Source organism: Vipera berus (assembly GCF_964194415.1).
Source record: "Vipera berus genome assembly, chromosome: 4".
In the NCBI taxonomy this organism is placed as follows: Eukaryota; Metazoa; Chordata; class Lepidosauria; order Squamata; family Viperidae; genus Vipera; species Vipera berus.
The window spans coordinates 84572833-84596817 of NC_138206.1; the positions used below are offsets into that span (position 1 = coordinate 84572833).

A 23985-nucleotide genomic window follows, 5' to 3' on the forward strand; every position below is an offset into this window, starting at 1 on the left:
AATGTTCGAGAATCGGTAATGATTAAACAAAAAAAAGAAACATTTGTGCTCACTGTACAACATCACAACTTCCTTCCCTCAACCTAAAGCTTCACATTTGACAACATTTTTCCATCCAGATGATTTATATGGTAGCACTGACTTTTGTAATCCCAATGCAGTAAAACGGAATGCACACCTAAGTTATCTTAACCAGAAATGAGTGAACATTTATCTTTTCATTCCACAAATCATTCATGTATACCCGTCCCAGGCAAAACTCAACAAAATTCACTGTTCTATATATAACACTAATTCTCATAGTCATTAAGTCTTTCTCTTCTTACAATTTCCATTGTAAGACTTTCTAGCCAGTCTTTGTCCTACCCCAAGGAAATAACTGTGATTCTGGAGAAGTGGATAGAAATACCAGTCAACAGAAGGAATGAATACAGAAGGAAGTTGTTCCATTGGCATTTCTTTAGTATCCTCATTATAAGTATTTATTCCATCTCTGTCCCATACTGTTTTCATAATCATTACAATAATACATTGTAAGAGAACAGAACAGAGAGAAATTGGGCCAGATGTAACTGAATTGAAAATTTGGAAACCACCAGAGCTGCCCACCAGAAGAACAGAAAGTGCATTTATACGCAACAAGTGAAGGATAAACTACTAAAACATCTACTAACAAAACTTTTAACAATTTGCTGAATAAGTTGAGTGGTAATATAAATATTTTAAATGAATAAAAATAAAAAAATGTGATACACATATTCAGAGAAATTGCATCTTTTGGTAATAATTATCCTTTCTGGATAAGAGTTGGAGAGAGAGTAAATGAGCAAGACATACTATTTTGTTTGCTATAACTTCCAAAATAGAGACTACCTACCAATTAACTAACATTCTCTTTATAATAACTATCATAAGCTAGATACATCAAACAATTTTGGAGTACCAATAAAGGTAAAGGTTCCCCAGCACATGCGTGCTAGTCGTTTCCAACTCTAGGGGCCGGTGCTCATCTCCGTTTCAAAGCCGAAGAGCCAGCGCTTGTCCGAGGACGTCTCCGTGGTCATGTGGCCGGCATGACTAGACGCCAAAGGCGCATGGAATACTGTTACCTTTCCACCGTAGTGGTCCCTATTTTTCTACTTGCATTTTTACGTGCTTAACTGCTAGGTTGACAGAAGCTGGGACGAGTAACAGGCGCTCACTCTGTTACGCGGCACTCAGGATTCGACCCGCCAAACTGCCGACCATCTGATCGACAAGCTCAGCGTCCTAACCCACTGAGCCACCGCATCCCTTGGAGTACCAATACTAATACATATTTTATTAGCAATCACATAGTTATATGAATTATATCTGACTTACTTTCAGAATATGCCCATCTTATTGCTATTTTACAGTTGAGAAAACTGAGCCAGTTTGTCCCAAATATAACACTCTGCCACTGAGGGCCATAAAAAATATTAGGATATTTCCCCTTAGGTCTTTTTTATTTTTTTATTTTTAAAAAACCTTGGTTTTTATTTATATTAAACCAAAAACAAAACTCTGAAATGCTGCAGTTTGGCAACGATTTACTAAACTATACTTTAGAAAGTCATTTAGTGAATACTTACCCAAAATGACTGATTAAATCCATGGAAATACAAAGAAGAAAGCAGTTCTTGATCATGATAAAATCAGGAAGCTTCCCATTGTCCATTCCCAATGAAATTGTTAATAGAATTGGTTGATTTTGCTGGAGTGTGCCTTTATCACCTTTGTTCTGGAGCTGCATCAAATAAGAGTGGCACGCTGTAAATGTTTAATTCAATGCAATTAATACACCAGATTTCGAGCAATACATACTACAGCATTTGTCAGATCAATCAAGGTATTCAAGTTATCTGGATGACCAAACCAGTGTAAGATGATTTATCATTCTATACGAATGATCCATATATTAATCAAATCACCTGGCCTGCCTGAATCCCAAGCACAATGGGATCTTTGGGGCTACAGCTTGTTTCTCTACCTAAATGACTATCCAGACATACAATATAAAAGTTATTTCTTATTCACATCAATCAGGTAAATAAGAAAGATATTCTTTTCTGATTGGAACGTCTATTTCTACGGAACGGCTGTTTAATCCATCCCATTTCTCTTTCTGTATGGATGCTGTGTGTGTGCACACACTACATAAAAATCATTCTTTTGCCTTACTTATTTTCTCAGTTTTAGAAAGGTGGCTCATTTGCCCTGAAATTCGGGATGCCAACATACAGTGCTCTCTTAAATAAAACAATGGCCATACTGGTATTTGCTTTAGCAATGTATTACATAGGAAGGGTGGGGAAAGGAGAAAAGGACAATACCTGATCCCAAAATTCAGTGGCATAGCTTCTGTACTTGTTTGATCCATAAGGGGCAGACTAATTGTAATTGGGTTGGTCACAAACATCCTAATGCCTTCAGAATTGTCACAGTTTGCTGGAGATACTATGCACTGAATGCCAGGGATGTGTGTGCAAGGTTTTTTTTATTGTTGTTGTTTTATAAGTGATGTGGCAGCCATCAGTCTCTGGAAATAGCCAAGTGACAACAGAGATTGATGGAAGGACTCGGCCTCGCTTAAAATTAAAACAAAAGCTTTCCCGAGCACGTTTACTTGTCAGCGACGTTGCCTCGCTTAGAAACGATCTCCAGTTCTCTGCCGCCTTCACACTCTGGAATCGTGGATAGGTGCCTTCATTCACATTCACACATACACACACGCGCGCGCGCGCGCGTGCACCCCGTTTTCCCCACCTTCATCCCCCTCCCTTGGTCAAAGGAAGAGGGTTCTGCAGAGCCTTCCTGCCTAGCCCTTCCCGCGTCCTGAAATTCACTTACTCGCCTCTTGCCAGAGCCCTGGCTGATCCCCTCCTCGGGTTATGCTCTAAAAATCTCTCTCACCCCCCCCCCCCCCATAGGAACGCACCTCCTCGAACGGACCGGGAACGGGAAGGACCCGGGGCCAGATCCAGTCGCACAGTCTGGTTGGCGGCTTTTGGGTATCCTGCGGTTGCACCTGCTGTTGAGGCTGCTGCTGCTGCTGCTGCATCCCAGCGCCCAGCGCTGCAATGAAGCCGCTCGGACGCCTCACTCTTCCCGCCCGCCAACCTCCCTCGGCCCCTGCAGGCGCTCCCAACTCCTACAAACTCCTGCAGAAGTGCACCTCGCAGAGGGGCGCCGCCGTCCCTGAGGACGGCCCGGCTTCACTCCCTTTCTTGAAAGCGAAGAGAATAGCAATCCTCATTCGCCTCGTCCAAACTCCCCCTGCCCTTCCTCATCATCCAAGCCTCAAGAGATTCCCAGCTGGTAGAGGGAGTGGTCCCTTCGAAACCAAATTTGTCCCAAATATGCGAGATGGTCTCTTGCCGCGTGTCCATTGCCTTCGGGTCGGAGGAGGTCTACCGGTCACAGGCTCTGCCCAAGTCCGCACTTCCCCTCCCTTCGTGGCCAGCCGCCATCCCCCGACAGAATAGCGCAAAGACTCCCGCCAATTCATAACACGGGGAAGAAAATGGGCGGCTTACCAATGGCCGAGGAGTTCCGCCGCGCGAATTGCGCCTCTCTCTGCAATCGCTTTCTGCTAGGGCTGCCGCCGGTGAATTCGAAGCTGCTACTACTACCGGTGATAAAACATCTTCGTTCCTCCCAGCCTTCCCCCCCTGAAGAAATCCCGGGAAGGGCGTTAATTGCTTTGATGCGAGCGGCCTCCCATTTTCCAGGGCTCCCGGCGATTCCTCTGCTCTCTTTTCTTCGCCTCGGATCTTCCCTTATCCCCGCTAGCCTTTCCCTCGTACTCTCCACATGGCTATTCCTGGACTGGCAGAAGAACGGCTGCCGCGCGGCGAGGCGCCGACAGAGGCCGCTGCACGAGGAGCAAAAATAGTTCATATTAATTGCTGCGCCCCTATTTTTACATACGTAAAGCTGCTTAGCCAAGCGCTCCCGAAGTGCTATTGTTTCTAGGACCGAAGATTCCAAAGGCGGAGGTAGTTTGTGCACTCTTTGTTTGGGATTCTTCAGTTAGGGAAGATCCAGGTTGACAGAAGAGAAGAAAAACAAGAAAGTCCAGTTGCCTCCTGAAAAAGCACCTTTGGGACTGAACTGTGATTTTTAGAAATCCGGAGATTCTGGACCGATAGATGCGGATAAGAAAAATACTATAGGAAATTAGAACGCTCGCCCTTTCAGGCTGTATTTATATCGTACGTCCTCACACGATTTAGGCTGTTCAAAAATTGGGGGTGGGGAGAGGGGGTCATAACAAGTCTATGCTGTCAGAGGAATAATGACTATCCCAAGCAGATTGTTGATCAGATTGGTGGACTGTCTTGAGCAGAAGGAATGGTTAGTAAAATGATAACAGCTTATCATTCCCAAGCAGTTGAGGGAGATGAAACTCCATGAATGTATGCTAAAGTGGATTTTGCTCTAAATTAAATAAATATTTAGAATGTAGTTCTAAGTGGTGGTATTCTGAAATTCCAGTTGCACTTCAATCAAAATTCTGTATGTAAATTTCCAAATTCAAACAAGTCTGGACACACTTTCTTCAGAAGTGCAGGAGCCATATTTCTGTTTCTTCTAGGTAAGGGAAGAGCAAAGGAGATTGTAAGCCACATGCCTTACTCCGCCACCACCATTAAACCGCACCTTTAGCACAGGACTTCCTGGGTCACCCTTCCTTTGGGATCATGCAGGTTCTGTTAGCAAGAATATTCTTGAGTTTCTTAAAATCCTAACTCCTGATCTCTTGACAGACCTCAGTTTGAAGTGTACTTTGCATTGAACAGCAAAGTCTTTTTCTTAAAAATATTGTTGCATTATCTAATAACCAAATGATGGAATGGGTATAGGTGAACGTATTTCCTGCTATGGTCATATGCTATGATCTCAGCCTTAGAAAGCAAAGTAAGCTGGTTTGGCAGAGTTCCTAGAGAAAGCAACAGTAGTATATATATATAACCTGGCATAGCTCTTCTTTTGGACATCTTTGCATTTCTTAACTGTTCATCTTTGTATAATAATCCTTTGTAACTTTCAGTTCACAGGAGATATGGGAACCTGAGACATATTTTAGACCCAACTTTTTTTTTGTCCTGGTTAGCTCTGCTAGCAAATTGTGGTTTGGTTCACATATTAGAATGTAATCACCTTGTGTGCTGGATGAAGTCAGCTACTGCAGAATCATATGTTTTGTGACATGTTACTCTGCAATAACTAATTTGCTGCCTGTGACCTCCTTATTTACTTAAAGCATCTCTTACTGCTTATGGCTTACATGTCTCTGTGAAACTCTAGAAATATATACAAAATGGTCAGTATGTGAATTGACTTTGTTGCATGAAAAGACCATTCCTCCCAAAAACTCTAGCTTAGTGAGGGAACATGTCCTTAGAAATAGAAGGCTCCTGACATTTCCCAAGACTTGAGGAAGAGCCATCACTGAAATCTCAGAAAACAGTTACCAGTAAATGGACTATATATCTTCAGTCAAAACTGGGGCAACATACAATAAACCTCCAGTGTTAGAAGATAGGAGGTGCTCTGAATTATTGTAACTGGAAGAAAGAAGAGCAAAACATCATCTCAATTGGCATGGAAGAAGTCACTTCTTTGGGGAGGGGAAAGGCTCATCATATCCTCAGGCACTGAGTGGTCTGACAATTGCAATTGAGTAACTTTTTGTCCAACCAGCTAAGAATATTGTTCTGAGAAGGGATAAATTCCCATTGGAAACATGCACATCTTTAAGCTGGAATTATTTCTGAAAAAAGTGCTAACAATTGCACTGAAAGTATATATTCTGCAATGAACCCCAAATGCTTATTCTTATTCTGCTGTAGTCCTCTGTATACATTCATCTGGAAACCACTCGCTGCAGTGGCGTAGCGTAGGGGGTGCAGGGGGGGCCGGCCGCACCGGGCACAACATCTGGGGGGGGCGCGCTCACACTCGCAGCTCTCTGCCCCTGCCTGGCTCACTCACTCTCTCTCACTGCAGTGCTGGCTGTGCGAATCCGATCCGAGCCACCGGGTCGCCGCCCACTGTGGAGGGGGGGTGCCAGGCATGCGGTGCAGTGCGGAGAGAGAGCGAGGGACTATCTGGGGGAGGGACAGTGCAGACTCGAGTGCTAAAATCCACGGGTTAGGGGGCGCAAATTACTTGCCTTGCCCCGGGTGCTGACAACCCACGCTACGCCACTGACTCGCTGAACCACTTCTCAGGGGAATGAGGCTTCTGGAAGATGCCTTTTGGGACACCTTAATGACAAATTGGCCCATGAATTATTCCTCATCTCTATAACAATGAATCCTGCAAGAACCTAACTTCCATTATATCTCTCACCAAGGTGTGGTGCTTAACAGGTACACATACACCTGTCAATATGAAAAATATATTAACAGTAACTTGCTAGCAGACACATTCCATGATCATATTTTCATAATGGCATCCCTTAAGATCAGAATACACATGCCTTTCTGTAAAACTGTCTATTGGCTCCAAGGAGATTTCAGTGATTAATGTAAGCTCCATTATTTATTTATTTATTTAATTAATTAAATTTCTATACCGCCCTATTCCCGAAGGACTCAGGGCAGTTTACAGGGCAGCATAAAATACAATATAAAAATAATATAGAATTAAAATACATTAAATTAATTAAGTCCAATTAAAACAACATTTAAAAAAGCTAAAACCCCTTCAGTCCAGGCCTGATAGATCGAAAAACCAGGTTTTCAGGTCCTGGCGAAACGAACGCAGATTGGGGGCGGTCCTAAGTTCCACGGGTAAATCATTCCAGAGGGCAGGCGCGCCCACAGAGAACGCTCTTCCCCTAGGAATAACCCGCCGGCATTATCTAATTATGTGTATATAAAATTCACTAAGTTTACTATTATATTATTTAAAAAAATGAAAATCAAGGAATGCAAGAATTTTTGCTATAGGTGAACACTTATAAACATCTACATTTATAGATGTGTGAATGAAGCAGTTTCAAACTATTAGTGTTACCAACTCTCTGTGTTACCATGTTCAGAACTGAAAATATTAAAAGTCTATACAATTAAAAATAAAGTCTACACAGATATTAAAATTTCACGTTCTAGTATGAACTTGAATTATTCACATCAAGAGAAAAATACTGAATTGTTATATAGACATTTATTTTAAAGTACTAATTTGCTCTTAAGTGTGTATCATTTGGAACAACAGGACAATTATAAAGAAAAAAGGACATAAGCATACAGGATGGCTCTCTGGAGTACTGATTTCTAAATATTAATCAAAGGCATAGGGTCTCAGTGAAAAGCAAGAGTAATCCAGTTGAAAAGCAAACACTGTTTTGGCTTGCAACATAATATTGTAATCTTGAAAGAAATCCCCTGAAGGAAAGTATGAATTATTGTTAATAGTTTTAACAATAAAATATTGTTAAAGTGACAAGATCCAGTTTGTATCACAGTTATCTTTTCTATTTTCTTACATTCTTATAGAATGTCCTGAAGTGAAAAAACTATAGATAGCAGTTTTACACATTTATGTAATGACATGATAACTGTAGTTAAATGACACGCTTAAATATTACAACCCAGGTCAGACTTAGGCCTGCTTAAAGACTCCTTGCTACCAATTGGGCTAAACAAATCTGTATAGGGCATTCATGGTTTTAAATGTTTACAGAGACCGCCATGTAGCAGTTAAGACTGACAAATGATTATGAATGCATGTGAGTTAGTGGTTCAGGAATACCTTTGTTAAAACAGTTGTTCTTCCAAGGAGACAAATTCCTGTTATTCAAACCACCAGGGAGAAGCAGGAAAATGTATTCTCTCAATTGTGTAACCTTAATAAGAAAAAAACTAGTTTTTTAAACTATTTAAATGAGATATTTTCTGTGTCTACAGCATGGGTTCAAATGAATCCTTATCCAGTTTTGCCCTTCCATGAGATTTCCCTTTCATTTAATAAACGTAAATCAGAGCCTCTTCTACATTTTAAATGTACGTTAGATGAGATAGTAAGAAAGAAAATGACCTTAATCATTAAATACAAAATGCAAATAAGGTGCTGGCCTAGAATTTTGTTTTCTGAATCATAAGAGAGTCCCAGGTCTTGTTTCAACTCTCCTCATCTGTTTCAACTTTGATCTGGTCTCAACATTTCACTTCTTTTAATGTGTCAGATCTGTCCCCCCCTTTTTTTTCTTAAGCACATAGTTTAGATGAATATTCATGTGATAAATAAGAGAAACCATTAGCAACAAAGATTCTAGAAACTGGATGACAGCTATAATGTCAAAGCTTGTGGATTTTTTAACTTTTTTTAAAAAAATGGAAAAGTTCACCCTACTGCAAAACAGAACGTTTGATAAATATCAACTTAATTTTAGGAGCTTGTTCTTGCCATGATAACTACAATCTTACAGGCACACATTGCTAAATCCCATCTGTTCAATCCACATCTTCCTCCTGTTACTTAGCAGGAAACGTGACATATAAATCTATGCAGTTTATACCTGGACCATTAGAGGGTACTATTGTCCTACAGAAACCAATGGTGAACAAAGAGACAGAGGATGTTTTGCTCCTCAGAGACTGCTGCAGATGCCAGTAAGTCTATTTGGACGGATGGTGGAGCAGTTACTCTGCCTATGATGGCTAATATATTCTGTGCAGAAGCCTGAAACCTGTGCAGACATGCATATCACTCTATAATTGCAACAATAAACAAGCAAAAGGCAAAAGGCAATTTATCAACATCAAAGGAATACTACATACATTTCATTGTATATCATCTAATTATTATTCCCAATCCTAGAGATAAAATACATGTTCCAATTTTTTATTTAGGCATTTATGGCTTGTTATTTATTGCTTAGGAGGAAAAAAAGTTTATGGCTTAGATGGAAGCCATTCATACATTAAGCACATACACTCAAATGACAGATTACCATGCATGAATAGCTTTGGCCTATGGACTCTAAGCAGTATATTTTATATTTCCATTATGTTTCAACCTTTCCATTCTAAAGTAGCTTTTGACAGCTGTTTTATCATGAGATAATTGTATTTCAAACATTTTATTCAGAAGGTGATGTGGATGGACTCCAAGAAAGGGGAATGATGTTAAAAACCATTGAGAAGCAGTTTTCAAGCTATTTACTCTGGAGTAGAGCAGAAGACAAGAACAGTTGGAAAGAGCCTGATAAAAAGATAAAGTAGCTGGATTCTACCCCTGTTGACCCAGGCATAAGTTTACAGCAACTCAGTGAAGGCAATTACTAGCAAATAATCCTGCTGGTATTATGGCCATTGTGCCACCAGGCAGCAGATATGACAAGGGGGATAGCTTCTGTGTATAATAGGGAGCAAATAAAATACTTTCAGAAAGTTTAGCTTTTTTTTTCTTTATAGAAGAGAGGAGCAAACATTTGCCCATAATACATTTTTTTCTTAACCCATCAGCTGATGATACAATATTTATTTCAGAGATTTGTTAAAGAACACCAGAATGGATAAGGAGTTATGCATTTGCTTTTTTATCTCACTTCCTAGATATGAGTGACATTTGTAAATTTCTAAAATGATATTCCTCTGATGTCTTGATAAGGAAATATGCTTCACCAGAGACCATGTGGTCCACATGGGCTTCCCAAAGTAACAACTACTGACAGATAATCCTACTGTGCTGGACCAGATTGCAGCCACCTTAGGAGTTAAGAACTGTGTTAGAGTATTTAGCATTTACAGGGTTAATACTGTATCCTTAGCAAATTGTACCTAAGAACATTTAGCATTTAAAGGGTTAAATGTCATTTCCTTAAGAGATGGCTTCTGGGAGATGTAGTCTAGTGTAGTTAGTCCTATAGCTTATCTAGACAGTGGGAGGAGTTAAAAAGTTTATTGCAGGACATCCTGGTTACATCCCAGGGGTAAAGCCTTTGTCTAATCAACCATGCCGCATGCATTGGCTAGCAGCTGTAATCACACATAGCTGAGATGAAGAATTATCCCTTTTTACCTACAGAAATGAACAGATATGGGCATATATGTGCTTGTACTACCAGATGTCTTTGCTGCAAAATGTAAGTTTTTGCTTAAAGTTCCTGGACAATAAAAATATCTGTTATAAAATTATTTTCATTGAGTTGAACTGTCTGGAATTCTGGAGTTACAAAGCATTTTAATTCTGGGAACCAGAACACCTACAAAGTGAAGTCTGATCAAGTGAATGAACAACAACAGAAATGCTTGATTTGTCTCTGTGCCACTAGCCTAAGTGTTTAAGGAGAAATGAATATGTTTTTGTGATCATAATGCTCAAGAAAGAAAAGTGGTGCCTTCCCTCAGCTTCTGTGAAAGGTGCAAGAGCAGGTAAAAATTGATAATATAAACTAAACTGCAAAACTATATTCCAGAATCCTAGAAAAAAGGTATTTCTACCAGAAATACAGCATTTCTTCAGTTATGTTTAAACTCCCATCCTATTTAGGGATGCATAGATTAATAAAGAGTTAGTTTGTTTTGCTGTTTGTATTAGGCAATATGCAGCAAACTATTGCAACTGTTTTCATTAGCCAATCTTTCTAACACTATCAGCCCATTTAAACAACTTTTATGATTTATTGATTTTAAAGATTCCCTAATTCCTTATCTTTTTAATGATAGTAGAATTCCAGGGAGGGAAGGTTGTTATGCAAATATTCTCAATAAAAGTATTTCTCATTGACACAAAGGCATGCACCTTTTGACAGAAAAATATGCTTGCCAATCTTTAGAAAAGATAAGTGTATGGCTGCCGATTCCTATCATTGCACAAATCCATCTTCAATAGAACCTTGATGTAGACTGGAATTTTATAGGAAATTGCATTTGGTTCTTTTGCATTATTAATCCTGACTAGCAGATTACCTAGATTGTAGATTTCAACAACAATGTGGTCAGATAGGCTTATATGAGCCAGAAGGCTTATATGAGAAATTTTGGGGTGAAAACCATTTTGATATTCAAGCTTCTCCTCCCTGCTGGAAGCTACCACTTTCAAAATCATAATGCCCATCTTCCCACCTTCAAAGAATTTTAATAATGCAAAGTCAAGGAAAGGCCTGTTAACAACTCATCCGGGGAGAGCTGATGATTAGCTGTGCTAATCATTTGAAACAGCTTGTAGCCCCCAATAAATGAAGCTGTGAACCCCAAATCCTGTTCCAAGTTCCATGGGTGATGCTATTAGGTCACTGAATTGCTTTCTGTAACATTCAGCTGCTGGGGGAAAAAACTATGGTACAACAAATACCCACTTCTAACAGAAGACAGAGTCGGCTATCGGAATCCATTTAGAATTATTAGAGATTGTTTCCTGCTTCACTTTCCTTACCATGCTTAGGGGAAAAGATTCAGGATGCAGCCATGCACCAAGAATGGTGCAACAGCAGCATCTCTAATTTGTCCTTTGGACCAGCAAGACCTTACATCTGTTCTGTGAGATAGCATTCCTCACAACTGGAATGATCTTTCTGGTATCCAGTTGCCATGTCATCTCTCCTGCTCCAAGGTTGGAATTAATCCAACCCATGAAACCCAGCTGAATAGATCTCAGCGAGGGGGAACCACCTCCCTTGTCCAGCCAGGTCTCAATATATGCCATTTCATTTCAAGTGATGTAATTTGTAGTCACAAAAGCAACTCAGGGATACTTTAAAAAAATAATCATCATAAAACTGAATTGATGAAAACACCCAATCCTGATAATAACAAAACATAGAGCACCGTGTAAGGGCTGTACAAATATGATTAACATATTACATATCTAATGCAGGTTAGATATCACACTCAGCCAAGGCCTGCTGGAAAAACCTTTCCCAGAACTTTTTAAAAAGACAGTAGGCTCTTCCACTAAGGATTTTAATGTTTCATATAAAGATCTTGTGCATAGATTCAGGATGTCCCTTTAGAGAAAGGTTATTGTATTTGTCAGCACTGTTATTGCCCAATTGTTTGCTGACTTCTGAATCTTCTTAGCCATGTACATATTTTTGTTGGAACTGTCTGATAGTAATTGCTTTCTTGGGTTATTGTAGGCTTTTGCTTTGGGAATCAATGAGAGTATCTTGTCAATATATAGTCTAGCAGTGTCTTTCTGAATGGTCTTTCATTTTTCAGCCATCAGGGTGTTCTCTCTTATTTCTTTTGTCTTCACATTATGGGTCCAAAATTCTTAGGTTTAGCTTCATTATTAGTGTTACCAATAAACAGGCTGATTTTACTTCAATCAGTATTAAACTGTGTAATATTTTTATTTAATATTTATTTATGAAGACTTTTGCTTGATTAGTTCTGTTAATGCTTGGAAGGCTGTTAGGCTTCAATTAAACTTCTCATGTTGGTCTTGATGACATAATTCTTATATTGCATTACTTGCTAAATTGTGACTCAGATGCAGCATAAAACATTTATTTCTTTTGCTAATTAGTGATAATCATAATTGGTGACAAAGGTTTTCCACAAATAGGATGTTCTATGTAAACTTTAATGTTGACCTGTCATCCTGCATTTAGCTGCATCTAGAAAAAATGTAGAACAAATAACTTGTAAAACTGCAGAGGTATTTATATTAAAGCCCTTTATAGAATTTCCATTTTTCACTTATTGGCATGTGCTCAGTTGAAAAATGAGTGTACTCTGCAGTTTTACATTCCACTGAGGCCATACAGATTGGACTGCTTTAACTAATATAGTGTTAGGGGAAAGACTTCAAATGAATCAATCCATAATTACAAGCATTGAAATTAGATTTCCTTTCATAAACTTTACTAGCCAAGCTGAAGATTAAGGCATGCTACATTTTGAACTAGTTATAGAAAATGGAAAAGTGATGTGGATCTAAATTACAAGAGTGACTAGGTAGCCATATTTAATATGTGATTCTAATGATGCTAATGATGGGTGTATGGATCTGTGTGTATATTATAATGAAACATTTACTGATATCTCTTTCTGAATGAAATTAGATTCATTAATTCAAGCATTGTATTATGTAATGTTTTGCATCATATCTTATCTTATAATGTCATTTAAAAAAAATGGGTTTTGGATTCAATTCACAGCAATGTTCTTACCCCTTCCCATAAACTATAGCAGGGTCTGTACTTTTAAAAATATTGTTAGTGTTGGCCTTCAAGGGCCCCCTTTAGTATTATAATAATATTACTATGTCCAGGGGTGAGATGGGCCAGAATGTCTTCCTGTTTAATTATTTTATTTTGACTTATTTCCAAAAGCTAATCAGGTTGGACTTCATTAATAGTTAGATGAGAGAATACCATGGAATCCAGGAGCTGTGAATGAGACTGGAAAGTAAGCAACAAATTCCAGTCTCATATTTGGCTGTAAGATTTGACTTTTTAAAAACACTTAGTAAGTAAGTGTAATCTATTTAAAGATTACATTGTAAATCTGCCACTTTGTCAACCAGGGCCCATAGTGTGATCCTCAGGACTGTGGGAGCTGCAAAAATAGGTTTGGTGGGCTCTCAGCTGCCCCCCCCAATTCAAATTATTTGAGGAACAAATGGAAATGCTTTAAAGTAGCAAACTCCCATCTGTGACAAGTCTGTCACAGCAGAGCTACTAATAGTTGTTCCCCAATTTCATGTTAGATATGTCTCATTATTAATAGAAAGCATGGCTATTGGAAAGCATTAAATTTTAAAGACTTATGAATGTAGGAGACTGTCCATTCATTGTCTCATCTAATCAAGTATTGCCAGCACTTCTTGGCAACAGCTCTCCAAATTTAAGTTGTGAATTTATCCTTTCCTACCAAGACATGGGGGCTTTAAAAAAATGCAGAATGTGTATTAGTGACCTAAATTTCAAAATAATGCAGTTACATGGATTTCTTTGTCCTGTCACTATTATATTTCTGATATAAAAACACCAACACTTCTATCTTACATGAATTTCTGAAGTGAAAACTGATTTTCAGTCTAAGAACTTCTCATAGTATCTGTGAACATTATTAATATTTTGTGAGAAGAAGATGCACTATTAAGAATTGAAGAACTTTAAATATTAATTACACTTAAAATAGTGAATTTTTGTTCACTTTTTGAAATGCAGCTTCTGGCACACTATCCAATATTCAGGTGAGGCCTTTGCACATTTCTAATTTAAATTGTTGAGACCATTTCCTAATACCGTATTCCAAGATGCAAAGGTGGAACTTGCAGCCAACATGCAAGTAGCTTTCATATAGCTTCATTAAAATAAAATATGCATCTTGAAAGAAATATTTGTGATGCTCTCAAGTTTTGCAGTGCTGTTGTCTCATTTGTAATATAACAAAGAAGGGTGCTTCTCATATTGTGAGACAAAACCAGTAGAATCCAGCTTTTCTACAAATCCTCACCTCAGTTATAATGACACTTATAAATATAAGTGTTATACTTCCTCTGTCCTAAATCAAGAAAAGACAAAATTTCCTTGCCTATTTTTATTTGTGTCATTGACACCACTGCTTTCTGTCCCTGTTTTGAATTTGGATGGGAACTTAAGAAGATGCCAAGTACTATTCATCTATTAGAAGTGATTGTCATATTGCAGCTCTTATTGACCTGATTTTTTTTTCTTTCACCTTCTTCTTCAGCAGCAAAAGTGATTACCTTGGGGGATGGATTGGATTTAGTGTTAACACTTGCTTCAGATATAACTTCATTTTGGCACTTGGTTTAATAGGTCAGCAGAATTGCAGAGATATGTAAGCAATCTGAAAAGAACAAAAATAATGGAAAAGACTATTCCTCAAATAATATGCTGATGTTCCCATCAGATGTTATTTTTAAAATAAAATCTCATTTGAAAATTTAAAATAGGCAGGGCCATATCACATTTCCTAATACCAGACTGACTTTTTTTTTCTTAAGTTTCTGTTTGTTTTAATGAATTTCCTGAATGGAAGTTCTATCAAATTTGATTTTTTTTTCCACTTTTTCATTTTCAAGACATTTGTAAATACATTTCTATATTGTGAAGGATCTGCAAAATGAAAATGAATTGGTTGTTTGCTTCTGTACTATATACCCAAAGGTAACATTGACTGTTGAATATGATAAAACTATAGGGCAGAAATAAAGCATTCATGAAAATAAATGGAATGTTTATTGAATGATCCAGAATTGATCAGAGAATAAAACATATGATGTATCCTTGATTTTTTCAACGCGGTATGTTTACTGATAAATTTATAAGCTTGTGGTGAATTTAAAGGTGGTTTGCTGGTTTTAAACATGATTTTTAACTCTTGCAAATGCTAGTACAAAGACAGTGAGGAGGAAAAAGTATAGCAAATATAGCAAAAATGGCTTGGTGTAATAGTGTGCTTCTGCCCATTTTGTAATGTAGCAGTGAAAGAAATACAGTATTAAAGGTAATTGTGTTGTGTGTAATAAAACAAAAAAAAGATCAAGACACCCTTGAAGTCTAATTCTGTATCTAGTTTCTAGGCTAGGATAAAGTACATTTTTGCTGAAGATCATGCTTATGCTACAAAAATACTAGTTTTTCCCTTGATATAATTATTTTTATTATTTGTATTAATATGTTGTTTTTATTTTGAATCCTCCTGAGTTTCCTAAAGTCATTAGTGAGTGATCAGCCCTAGAAGAGAAAGGAAGAAAGGGAGGGAGGGAGGGAGGGAAAAAGGGAAGAAACAACCAAGGCCAAATGAATATAGATTTAATACAGAAGTGAAAGCTGAAATAATTTCAGATATAAATAGATCATACAGAAATGACAAAGATTGTCACTATTTTCCCCAAATATATGAACTAAGTGTGTACATTGAAAGAAAAAGCAAAAAAGTTATAGTTTAATATAGTCGATGAGAAAGAGAAATGAGAGGTTTCAAGAATAAAAAAAAACTTTAAATCAATGTATGGATATGCTAAAAGCAAGATTAGTTTCCAAGGAAGAATAATTTTGAAGGATAAATAAATATGTAGGAGTATGCTAAGTAGTGTTAGTGTAAGTTAGATTAATTTTCTACTTTTGTTTGTTTGTTTCTTTGTTTGCTGTCTTTATTATTTTTTTATAAATAACTCAAGGTGACAAACATATACCTAATCCTCCTCCTATTTTCACTGGTCCAGAGTCACCCAGCCAGCTTTCACACCTAAGGTGAGTGTCAGGACCTACTTCACCCACATCTTAAGAAAGCAGAACTCTTAGAGACAGTTTTTTCCCCAAACAGGAACTAAGAAATAGGAGTTAGCAGGCATTTATTTTATTTATTTTATTTATTTTATTTATTTTATTTATTTTATTTATTTTATTAAACTTATATACCGCCCTTCTCCCGTAGGACTCAGGGCAGTTCACAAGGTTTTTTTAAAAAAACAGTACAACAAATTACATAGATTAAAAACAATTAAAATAATTAAACTAACCTTGAAACTAAAAACCCCAATAACAATTAAGGCATAATAGACAGGATCTGAGGGATTCCCTTACAGATCGATATTTTTAAAATGCCCCAAGTAAACCCCACCCTGTTGCGCTGAGCGGTTGATCAGGGTTCTGGCCTCAACTCTTAGAGCCCCGTAACAGGGGTGAGAATTTAGAGGGACCCTCGCAAGGGTGAACACCTTGAATATGGAAGGATCTTGCCCTTTGCCACTGACCCAGTGTGCCGGACGTTCCAACGGTCACACTTGGGAACTGCGATGGCTCAGGAGCAGAGTCCTAGGACAAACTGAGGCACCAACACAAGTTTGTTCAAGGTGAGAGAGCACAGAGTGCCCGGGGTAGATGTTTTTGCCCCCGAACAGCTTCGTACACCCTCCTTTTATTAGGCTGTTTCATTTGGGAGGGGGAAACACACTCATGAGGGAGCAACATATGGAAATATGGAAGGTCAAAGGGAAAACATAACTCATTGTATACAACTGCTATTGAAGAGGGCAAAAGTCATCACAGGAAACAATAAAACATAGTTTATGCTAACAGAGAACTGCTAATGAAGAGGGCAAAGGTCATTACAGGAAACAATAATGCATAGCTATCTTATACAAATGTTAACAAAGTTGACAAGGATTATCACAGGAAGACATGACTTGAAAGACATAATCTTGAAGCAGAGACAATTTCAGGAGACAGGAAGCCATATCTTGAGGCATGGGCAATTACATGAAACAAGTCTTGTTATATACAAATGTGAATGAAGAATCATCAGAGACAGGAATGTGGTTGTAAATAAAGAAAGAGTTTTATCACCAGAGGCAGAAATGGAATGCAGGAATGTGACCTTACAATTGCAGATTGGGGAAAAGGCAGAAGTGTTAAACTTTTAATATGGGAATCAAAAAGGTCTTTTGCAGGTAGAGGAAAGCAGATTTTACACTTGCAGAAATATTATCACTAGAGACAGGAAGGGAGAACTTTGTAATTTTTAATATAGGAATCAAAAAAGGTCTTTTGGGAGTCTGGGATATCTACACCACCCCACAGTTCATTTGGCCAGTTCCAGATCAGCCAATCTCCAGGTGGCAAGTCCATCATGGGAAAAGAAAGATAACATCTGTCCGGTTCCATTTGTGGCACTATCATTTCCACCACTCTTCACACCTCTTCAGAGAAATAAACCAGATCCCTGAGGTTTGTGTCTCCCCCCCCCACACACACACACCCCTTTCCCTAGTTACCAGGTAAGGAGAGGAGAGTTCAAAGAGATGCATAGTATAGAAAGCAATTGATTACATTGCAATGGATAGCAGACAGGTGAATGAACAAAAGGTTACATTTAATGGAGGAAGTGAAAGCAACAAACCCCCATGCCTGTTCCCTCTCCCCATTGGGAATATGGCAGAATGCAGGAGAAGGTGAGATTTGATTTTAGCTCAGAGGAGATTTCTAGTCTGGTGTCTGAACTCCTAGACCAAACTGGTTTTTCTCTTCTTTCTTTTATTCTATGTTTTGTATAATGTGGCTTAACATAAAAGGGAATGATATATATGTTGTAATTAATGAAATAATGAATACTGATTAAAATTAATTGCTTGTAACATTATAAGCCATCCCTACTTGTAATGTAATTCTTAACTGCGAATATACACACAAGCCACTCTCCTACACATGAACTATTCTTTTGCACACACATTTAAGTTTGCACTCTATTCATAGAAAAAGAGAGTGAGTAAAACTGTAGCAGCAAACATAAACTAATGCAAGCTTACTTTGTGTAAATGTGCCTCATTGAGTTCAGTGATCTTATTATCAGTTAAGTATGTATAGATTGCTATTCACCTAGTTTACTCTATATAAGATGCAGCTGAAAGCAGGTAAAAGATTTTATAAGTATTGAGCTACTTTGTTTGGTTTCCCCCTTTCTATTGGCAACAGAGAAAGTGTCCTTAAAGACTTTTGTTCTGCACTGCAAGCACAAGAAAATCTTTGCATTCTCAAGCTCTAGCAAAATCATTGTGGCAGGCAGCTGTCACCTTTAGGTAAATATATTGGGGACTTTTAGTCTTTTTCATTCAGCATTCATCTTCTTCTGGTCTCTGTATGTGACAGATGAGTACCTACAGTACAAAGGTCCATGGAGATTCCCCGTGATTCAGAAACTCATTTTCCAGAGGTCTCATTTGAATGAAGAGCCTTAAAGATACAGGAAGCCCTCCATGGCAAACATTTGCTACCTCACCACCCCAAAAGTGAGAGCAATAACTTTTCCTCTTGTCTTAAGTTTAGCCACTCACTCTTCTTCTTTGTCTGTTCTGCTTATTTGCTGAATATTCAACTGTCTTCTATTTTTCCCTTCTGTTCAATTATATCTGATTCTCAGAGGTTGCATAGACAATCTCTAAAGTTTTCTTGGCAAGGTTTCTCAGAAGTGGTTAACCATTGCCTCCTCTATTCTAGGACTGAGAGAAAGTGACTAGCCCAGTAGTTTGAGTGCCTAAGGTAGGGCTAGATTACTACTGTACTATTCTACAGTATTATATAGTACTACCGTAGTATATTTTCAGCAATGTAAGACTCTTCACAGTTCACATTTAACCCCTTTCCAATATTATTTTGGGGAAAATCATAATGTTCTATTAGGAAATAATATATGATTATTCCTTTATTTCATCAAATGGAGCTTTGTGGAAAGCATTTGTAGATCAAGTCACATTATTAGTCAAATTTTAAAAGGAAGGAGGCAACATTGGATCAACACAATGTGAATGTTATTTTAGTTTATACTGAAAAGCATAATTTAAAATTAATTTAACAACATAAAATGATAATAGTGGTGAGTAGTGAAATGTAATAGTCTCTCTCTAAAACAAAAATGTTACTGTTATCCCTTCAAATTAGGCAGGTCAGAAAACATACCAAAAGACTATAGTTATGATACAGAATATAATAATAGAATTAGTGTGATTGATATTCCACACACTCAAAGGCTTTAGCATAGTCAATGAAGCAGAAGTAGATGTTTTTCTGGAACTCCCTAGCTTTCTCCATGATCCAGCGTATGTTGGCAATTTGATCTCTAATTCCTCTGCCTCTTTGAAATCCTGCCTGTACTTCTGGTAGTTCTCGATCCACATACTGCTGAAGTCTAGCTTGTAGGATTTTAAGCATGACTTTACTAGCATGAGAAATGAGTGCAATGGTGCGATAGTTTGAACATTCTTTGGCACTGCCTTTCTTTAGAATTGGAATGTAAACTGATCTTTTCCAATCCTGTGGCCACTGTTGAGTTTTCCAAATTTGCTGGCAAATTGAGTGTAGCACTTTTACTGCATCGTCTTTTAAGATTTTGAATAGCTCAGCAGGAATACTGTCACCTCCACTAGCTTTGTTGTTGCTCAGCTTTTCTAAGGCCCACTTCACTTCACATTCTAGGATGTCTGGCTCGAGGTCAGTGACCACCTCATTGTGATTATCAGGGACGTTAAGCTCATTCTTGTATAGTTCTTCTGTGTAATTTTGCCACCTCTTCTTAATCTCTTCTGCCTCTGTTAGGTCCTTGCCATTTTGGTCCTTTATCATGCGCATTTTTGCATGAAACGTTCCCTTCATCTCTCCAATTTTCTTGAAAAGATCTCTGGTCCTCCCTATTCTATTTTTTTCTTCTATTTCTTTGCACTGTTCATTTAAGAAGGCATTCTTATCTCTTCTAGCTATTCTCTGGAATTCTGCATTCAATTGGGTGTATCTTTCTTTTTCTCCCTTGCCTTTCACTTCCCTCCTTTCCTCAGCTATTTGCAAAGCTTCCTCAGACAACCATTTTGCTTTCTTGCATTTCTTTTTCTTTGGGATGGTTTTGGATGCTATCTCTTGTACAATGTTGCGAACCTCTGTCCATAGTTCTTCAGGCACTCTGTCTATCAGATCTAATTCCTTAAATCTATTTGTCACCTCTACTGTATATTCAACAGGGATATGATTTAATTCATAAATGAGTGGCCTAGTGCTTTTCCCTACTTTCTTCAGTTTAAGCCTAAACTTTGCAATGGGAAGCTCATGGTCTGAGCCACAGTCAGCTCCTAGTCTTGTTTTAACTGACTGTATAGAGCTTCTCCATCTTTGGCTGCAGAGGATATAGTCAATCTGATTTCTGTGTTGACCGTCTGGTGATGTCCATGTGTAGAGTCATCTCTTGTGTTGTTGGAAAAGAGTGTTTGCTATGACCATCGTATTCTCTTGACAAAATTCTATCAGCCTGTGCCCTGCTTCATTTTGTACTCCAAGGCCAAACTTGCCTGTTATTCCAGTTATCTTTTGGCTTCCTACTTTAGCATTCCAATCCCCCATGATGATAAGGACATCATTTTTTGGTGTTAGCTCTATAACGTGCTGTAGGGCTTCATAAAACTGGTCAATTTCATCCTCTTTAGCATTGTTAGTTGGGGCATAGACTTGGAGTACTGTGATATTGAATGGTTTGCCTTGGTTTCGAACTGAGATCATTCTGTCATTTTGAGGATTGTATCCCAGTATTGCTTTTCCTACTCTTTTATTGACTATGAAGGCTACTCCATTTCTTCTGAGGGATTCTTGCCCGCAGTAGTATACCTGATGGTCATCTGAATTAAATTCACCCATTCCTGTCCATTTTAGTTCGCTGATACCTAAGATGTCGATGTTTAGTCTTGTCATCTCTTGTTTGACCACGTCCAGCTTTCCTTGATTCATGGATCTTACATTCCAGGTTCCTATGGATAAAAAATCTTTACAGCATCGGACTTTCCTTTCACCACCAGACACATCCACAGCTGAGCGTCCTTTCGGCTTTGGCCCAGTCACTTCATTCTTTCTGGCACTATTAGTACTAGCCCTCTGCTCTTCCCCAGTAGCATATTGGACGCCTTCCAACCTGAGGGGCTCATCTTCCAGCGTCATATCATATTGCCTTTTGGTACTGTCCATAGGGTTTTCATGGCAAAGATACTGGAGTGGGTTGCCATTTCCTTCTCCAGTGGATCACGTTTTGTCAGAACTCTCTGATATGACCTTTCCGTTTTGGGTGTCCCTGCACGGCATAGCTCATAGCTTCATTGAATTATGCAAGCCCCTTCGCCACGACAAGGCAGTAATCCATGAAGGGGGTATATTGATTACATTATATCATTCTTAACATATATACATCTTAATCAATTTCATTTAAACAGGTCTATATTTCAATTTAACAGTTAATATTCATACATCTGAGTTTTTTAATTAGCTAGTATTTTAATCTACTCATCAAAACAATCTCTCATAATCCAAGTACAATCCTGTCTATTTTAGTATTCTGTTTCAGGCATCTTAGATATTTCCATTCTTCTTCAATCTTATTCTTGCTTTTTTCCTTTGCCATATCATTTTTTGCTTCTTTGCTTCAGGGTCATCAAAGAATTCTTGTATTATTATATCATATTGAAGTGACCCTCCAATCTTCCTTTTTGAAGGGTTGAAGGGTCTAATGAAAGCACCAAATCCTCTCATTATTTTCATCTCTTGATATAGTTGTCCTGGACTGTGTAATTTTTCTTCCATTTGTTTCTTATTTTTGTCTTCAAATGTCTGTGCTTGTTGAGTAGTTAATCCTTCTATCAATGTATTTAGTTGTTCAATTTCTTCTGTTATGTTCTGTCCCAATAAATTATTAGTTGTAATCACAATTTGAGTTTGCTTTTCCAAGACACTTTCTGTTTTTTCCCCAAAAGCTCTTATTTTATCACCGGCTGTAGACAGGAACTGATAAATTTGGTAGGTTATTTTCATCATAGCATAGATTTGTTTTTGTATTTCTTCCATGGTGGAGTCTCACATGGTAAAGGTTAGTCTTATCTTGTTTTTCTAAGGAGTCAGCCAAATCTCTTCTCTGTGTGTGTGTGTGTTTTTTAAGAGTGTCAGATTGCAATTTCAAGTTTAGCCAGAGTGTCCCCCAAGCACTTAGAGAATTTCTTTTCTGTTTCTTTTAGGGAACTATCTGTAAATCTCTCTCAATTATTTCTTCTATTTTGGAAGAACAGAGCCAAATTTTCAAATAAGAGTAGGAAGTAAGAAATAGGTAGTCAAAAGCTTTTATTCCACAAGTTATAAAGTTCTAGTTGAGGTCAATTGTTTTTTTCAACATTTTTTAAAAAATACCCCTGGAGGCTAGATCGCCGCTCTTTTGAAGGGAGGGTTGAAACTCCCCCCTCCCTCTCCACAGGGGGGAAAGTACTTAGCAGCTTATTTAGGTGAAAGGAAGAAGATTGGAATATCAGAAAAGAGTCTTACCAGTCTCTTCCATGCTGCTTTAATGTTGCCTGGTGGTAAGTGTGGTGTTGCTATGGCCGGTCTTTCGTCCGCCGCTTCAAAGGGAATGCAGGCACTAACAGGGAGGGTTGCAGCTCCCCCGTGTTTCTGCAAAAGCCCCTTCTTACTGGTCACCCCTCCAGGGCTACTCTTCAGCCCTTTTAGGCTCCCCAGCAATGTGAAATTGGACATGGAAGATGAGAGCCATCCTCCAGACATCCATAACGGCAGCGTTGGCAAACCGGAAGTCTGTTTTTTTATATATATTTTTCACTTACATTCTTCTGCTACTGGCTAACTAGTAATACTCAGTATCCTTGACAGTAGGAAAATTCTGTTAAGCTTCATTAAAGACCAGAAGTTAAATTCTGACCCAGCAACATATCTTCCTCGATAAGAATTTTGTTTGTTTGATTTTTATACTGTGCTTCACTTACAAGGCACATTTTTTCTTTATTTTTGCATTATTTTGTTATGGACCATAAAGTGAATTTAAAACAACAACAACCCTGATTAGGAAAGGAATGGAGAATCCAGGGTTTCACTGGAAGCAGCAAACACAAGGAAGAAAATTCTTTATCATGCAAGGAGTATAGAGGAGTAGAATTGCCTTTCGTATTAATTAAGCCCTTTCAATTTCACTTTCAATTAATTCAAATTCAAATTTCAAATTCATGTGAATTCAAATACACTCTCAATTCATTTTTCAACTTTAAATCCTGGTCAGGCTGGTCATTTTCAGACCTTTATTATTTTTCTTTCTCAAAAAGTAAACTAACAGTTCTAAAAAAAAGAAAAAGAGGCTGTGGATAAGCACTGCAGAACAAGCAGAAATGCCTAAAAGTTTTGTAGATATGAAGAATCTTATAGGCAGACAATTTCTCCATAACAAATATTATCTTTTGCCCATGATGTGAGCAAGCCTAGTGTACATTTATCTTTCTGGAAGTGAGGCAGGAACTACCCTTCTCCCCAAAATTGTTTTCATTATTTGCAGTTTCTCAGACTGATAGCTCTAAGGGGTTACAGTCCCCTTATATAATCCTATACAGAATGGAAATAGCAAGTCTCATATTGCTGGGGACACCTTCACCAATGAAGTAATTTGTCCTTTGCTTTAATATGGGTTCTCCCTCTGTTCTATCTTGTTCTCACCTTAATGCCATTTCTTTTCA

The 23985-nt window shown here is 38.1% G+C and overlaps 2 protein-coding genes across 2 annotated transcripts in view; one reads left to right on the forward strand and one right to left on the reverse strand.

Moving 5' to 3' along the window:
- Window positions 1–1702, reverse strand: part of GABRA5 (gamma-aminobutyric acid type A receptor subunit alpha5) — a gene marked incomplete at its 3' end in the record, with an annotated part of 109044 nt that extends 107342 nt beyond the window's left edge. The window contains exon 1 of the mRNA XM_081326820.1: window positions 1614–1702. Coding sequence (XP_081182946.1) covers window positions 1614–1699 — 86 coding nt within the window. The 5' untranslated portion in view covers window positions 1700–1702. The remainder of the gene's footprint in view (window positions 1–1613) is intronic.
- Window positions 1–23985, forward strand: part of GABRB3 (gamma-aminobutyric acid type A receptor subunit beta3) — a gene marked incomplete at its 3' end in the record, with an annotated part of 329767 nt that overhangs the window by 90539 nt on the left and 215243 nt on the right. The gene's annotated exons all lie outside the window — the stretch shown is intronic.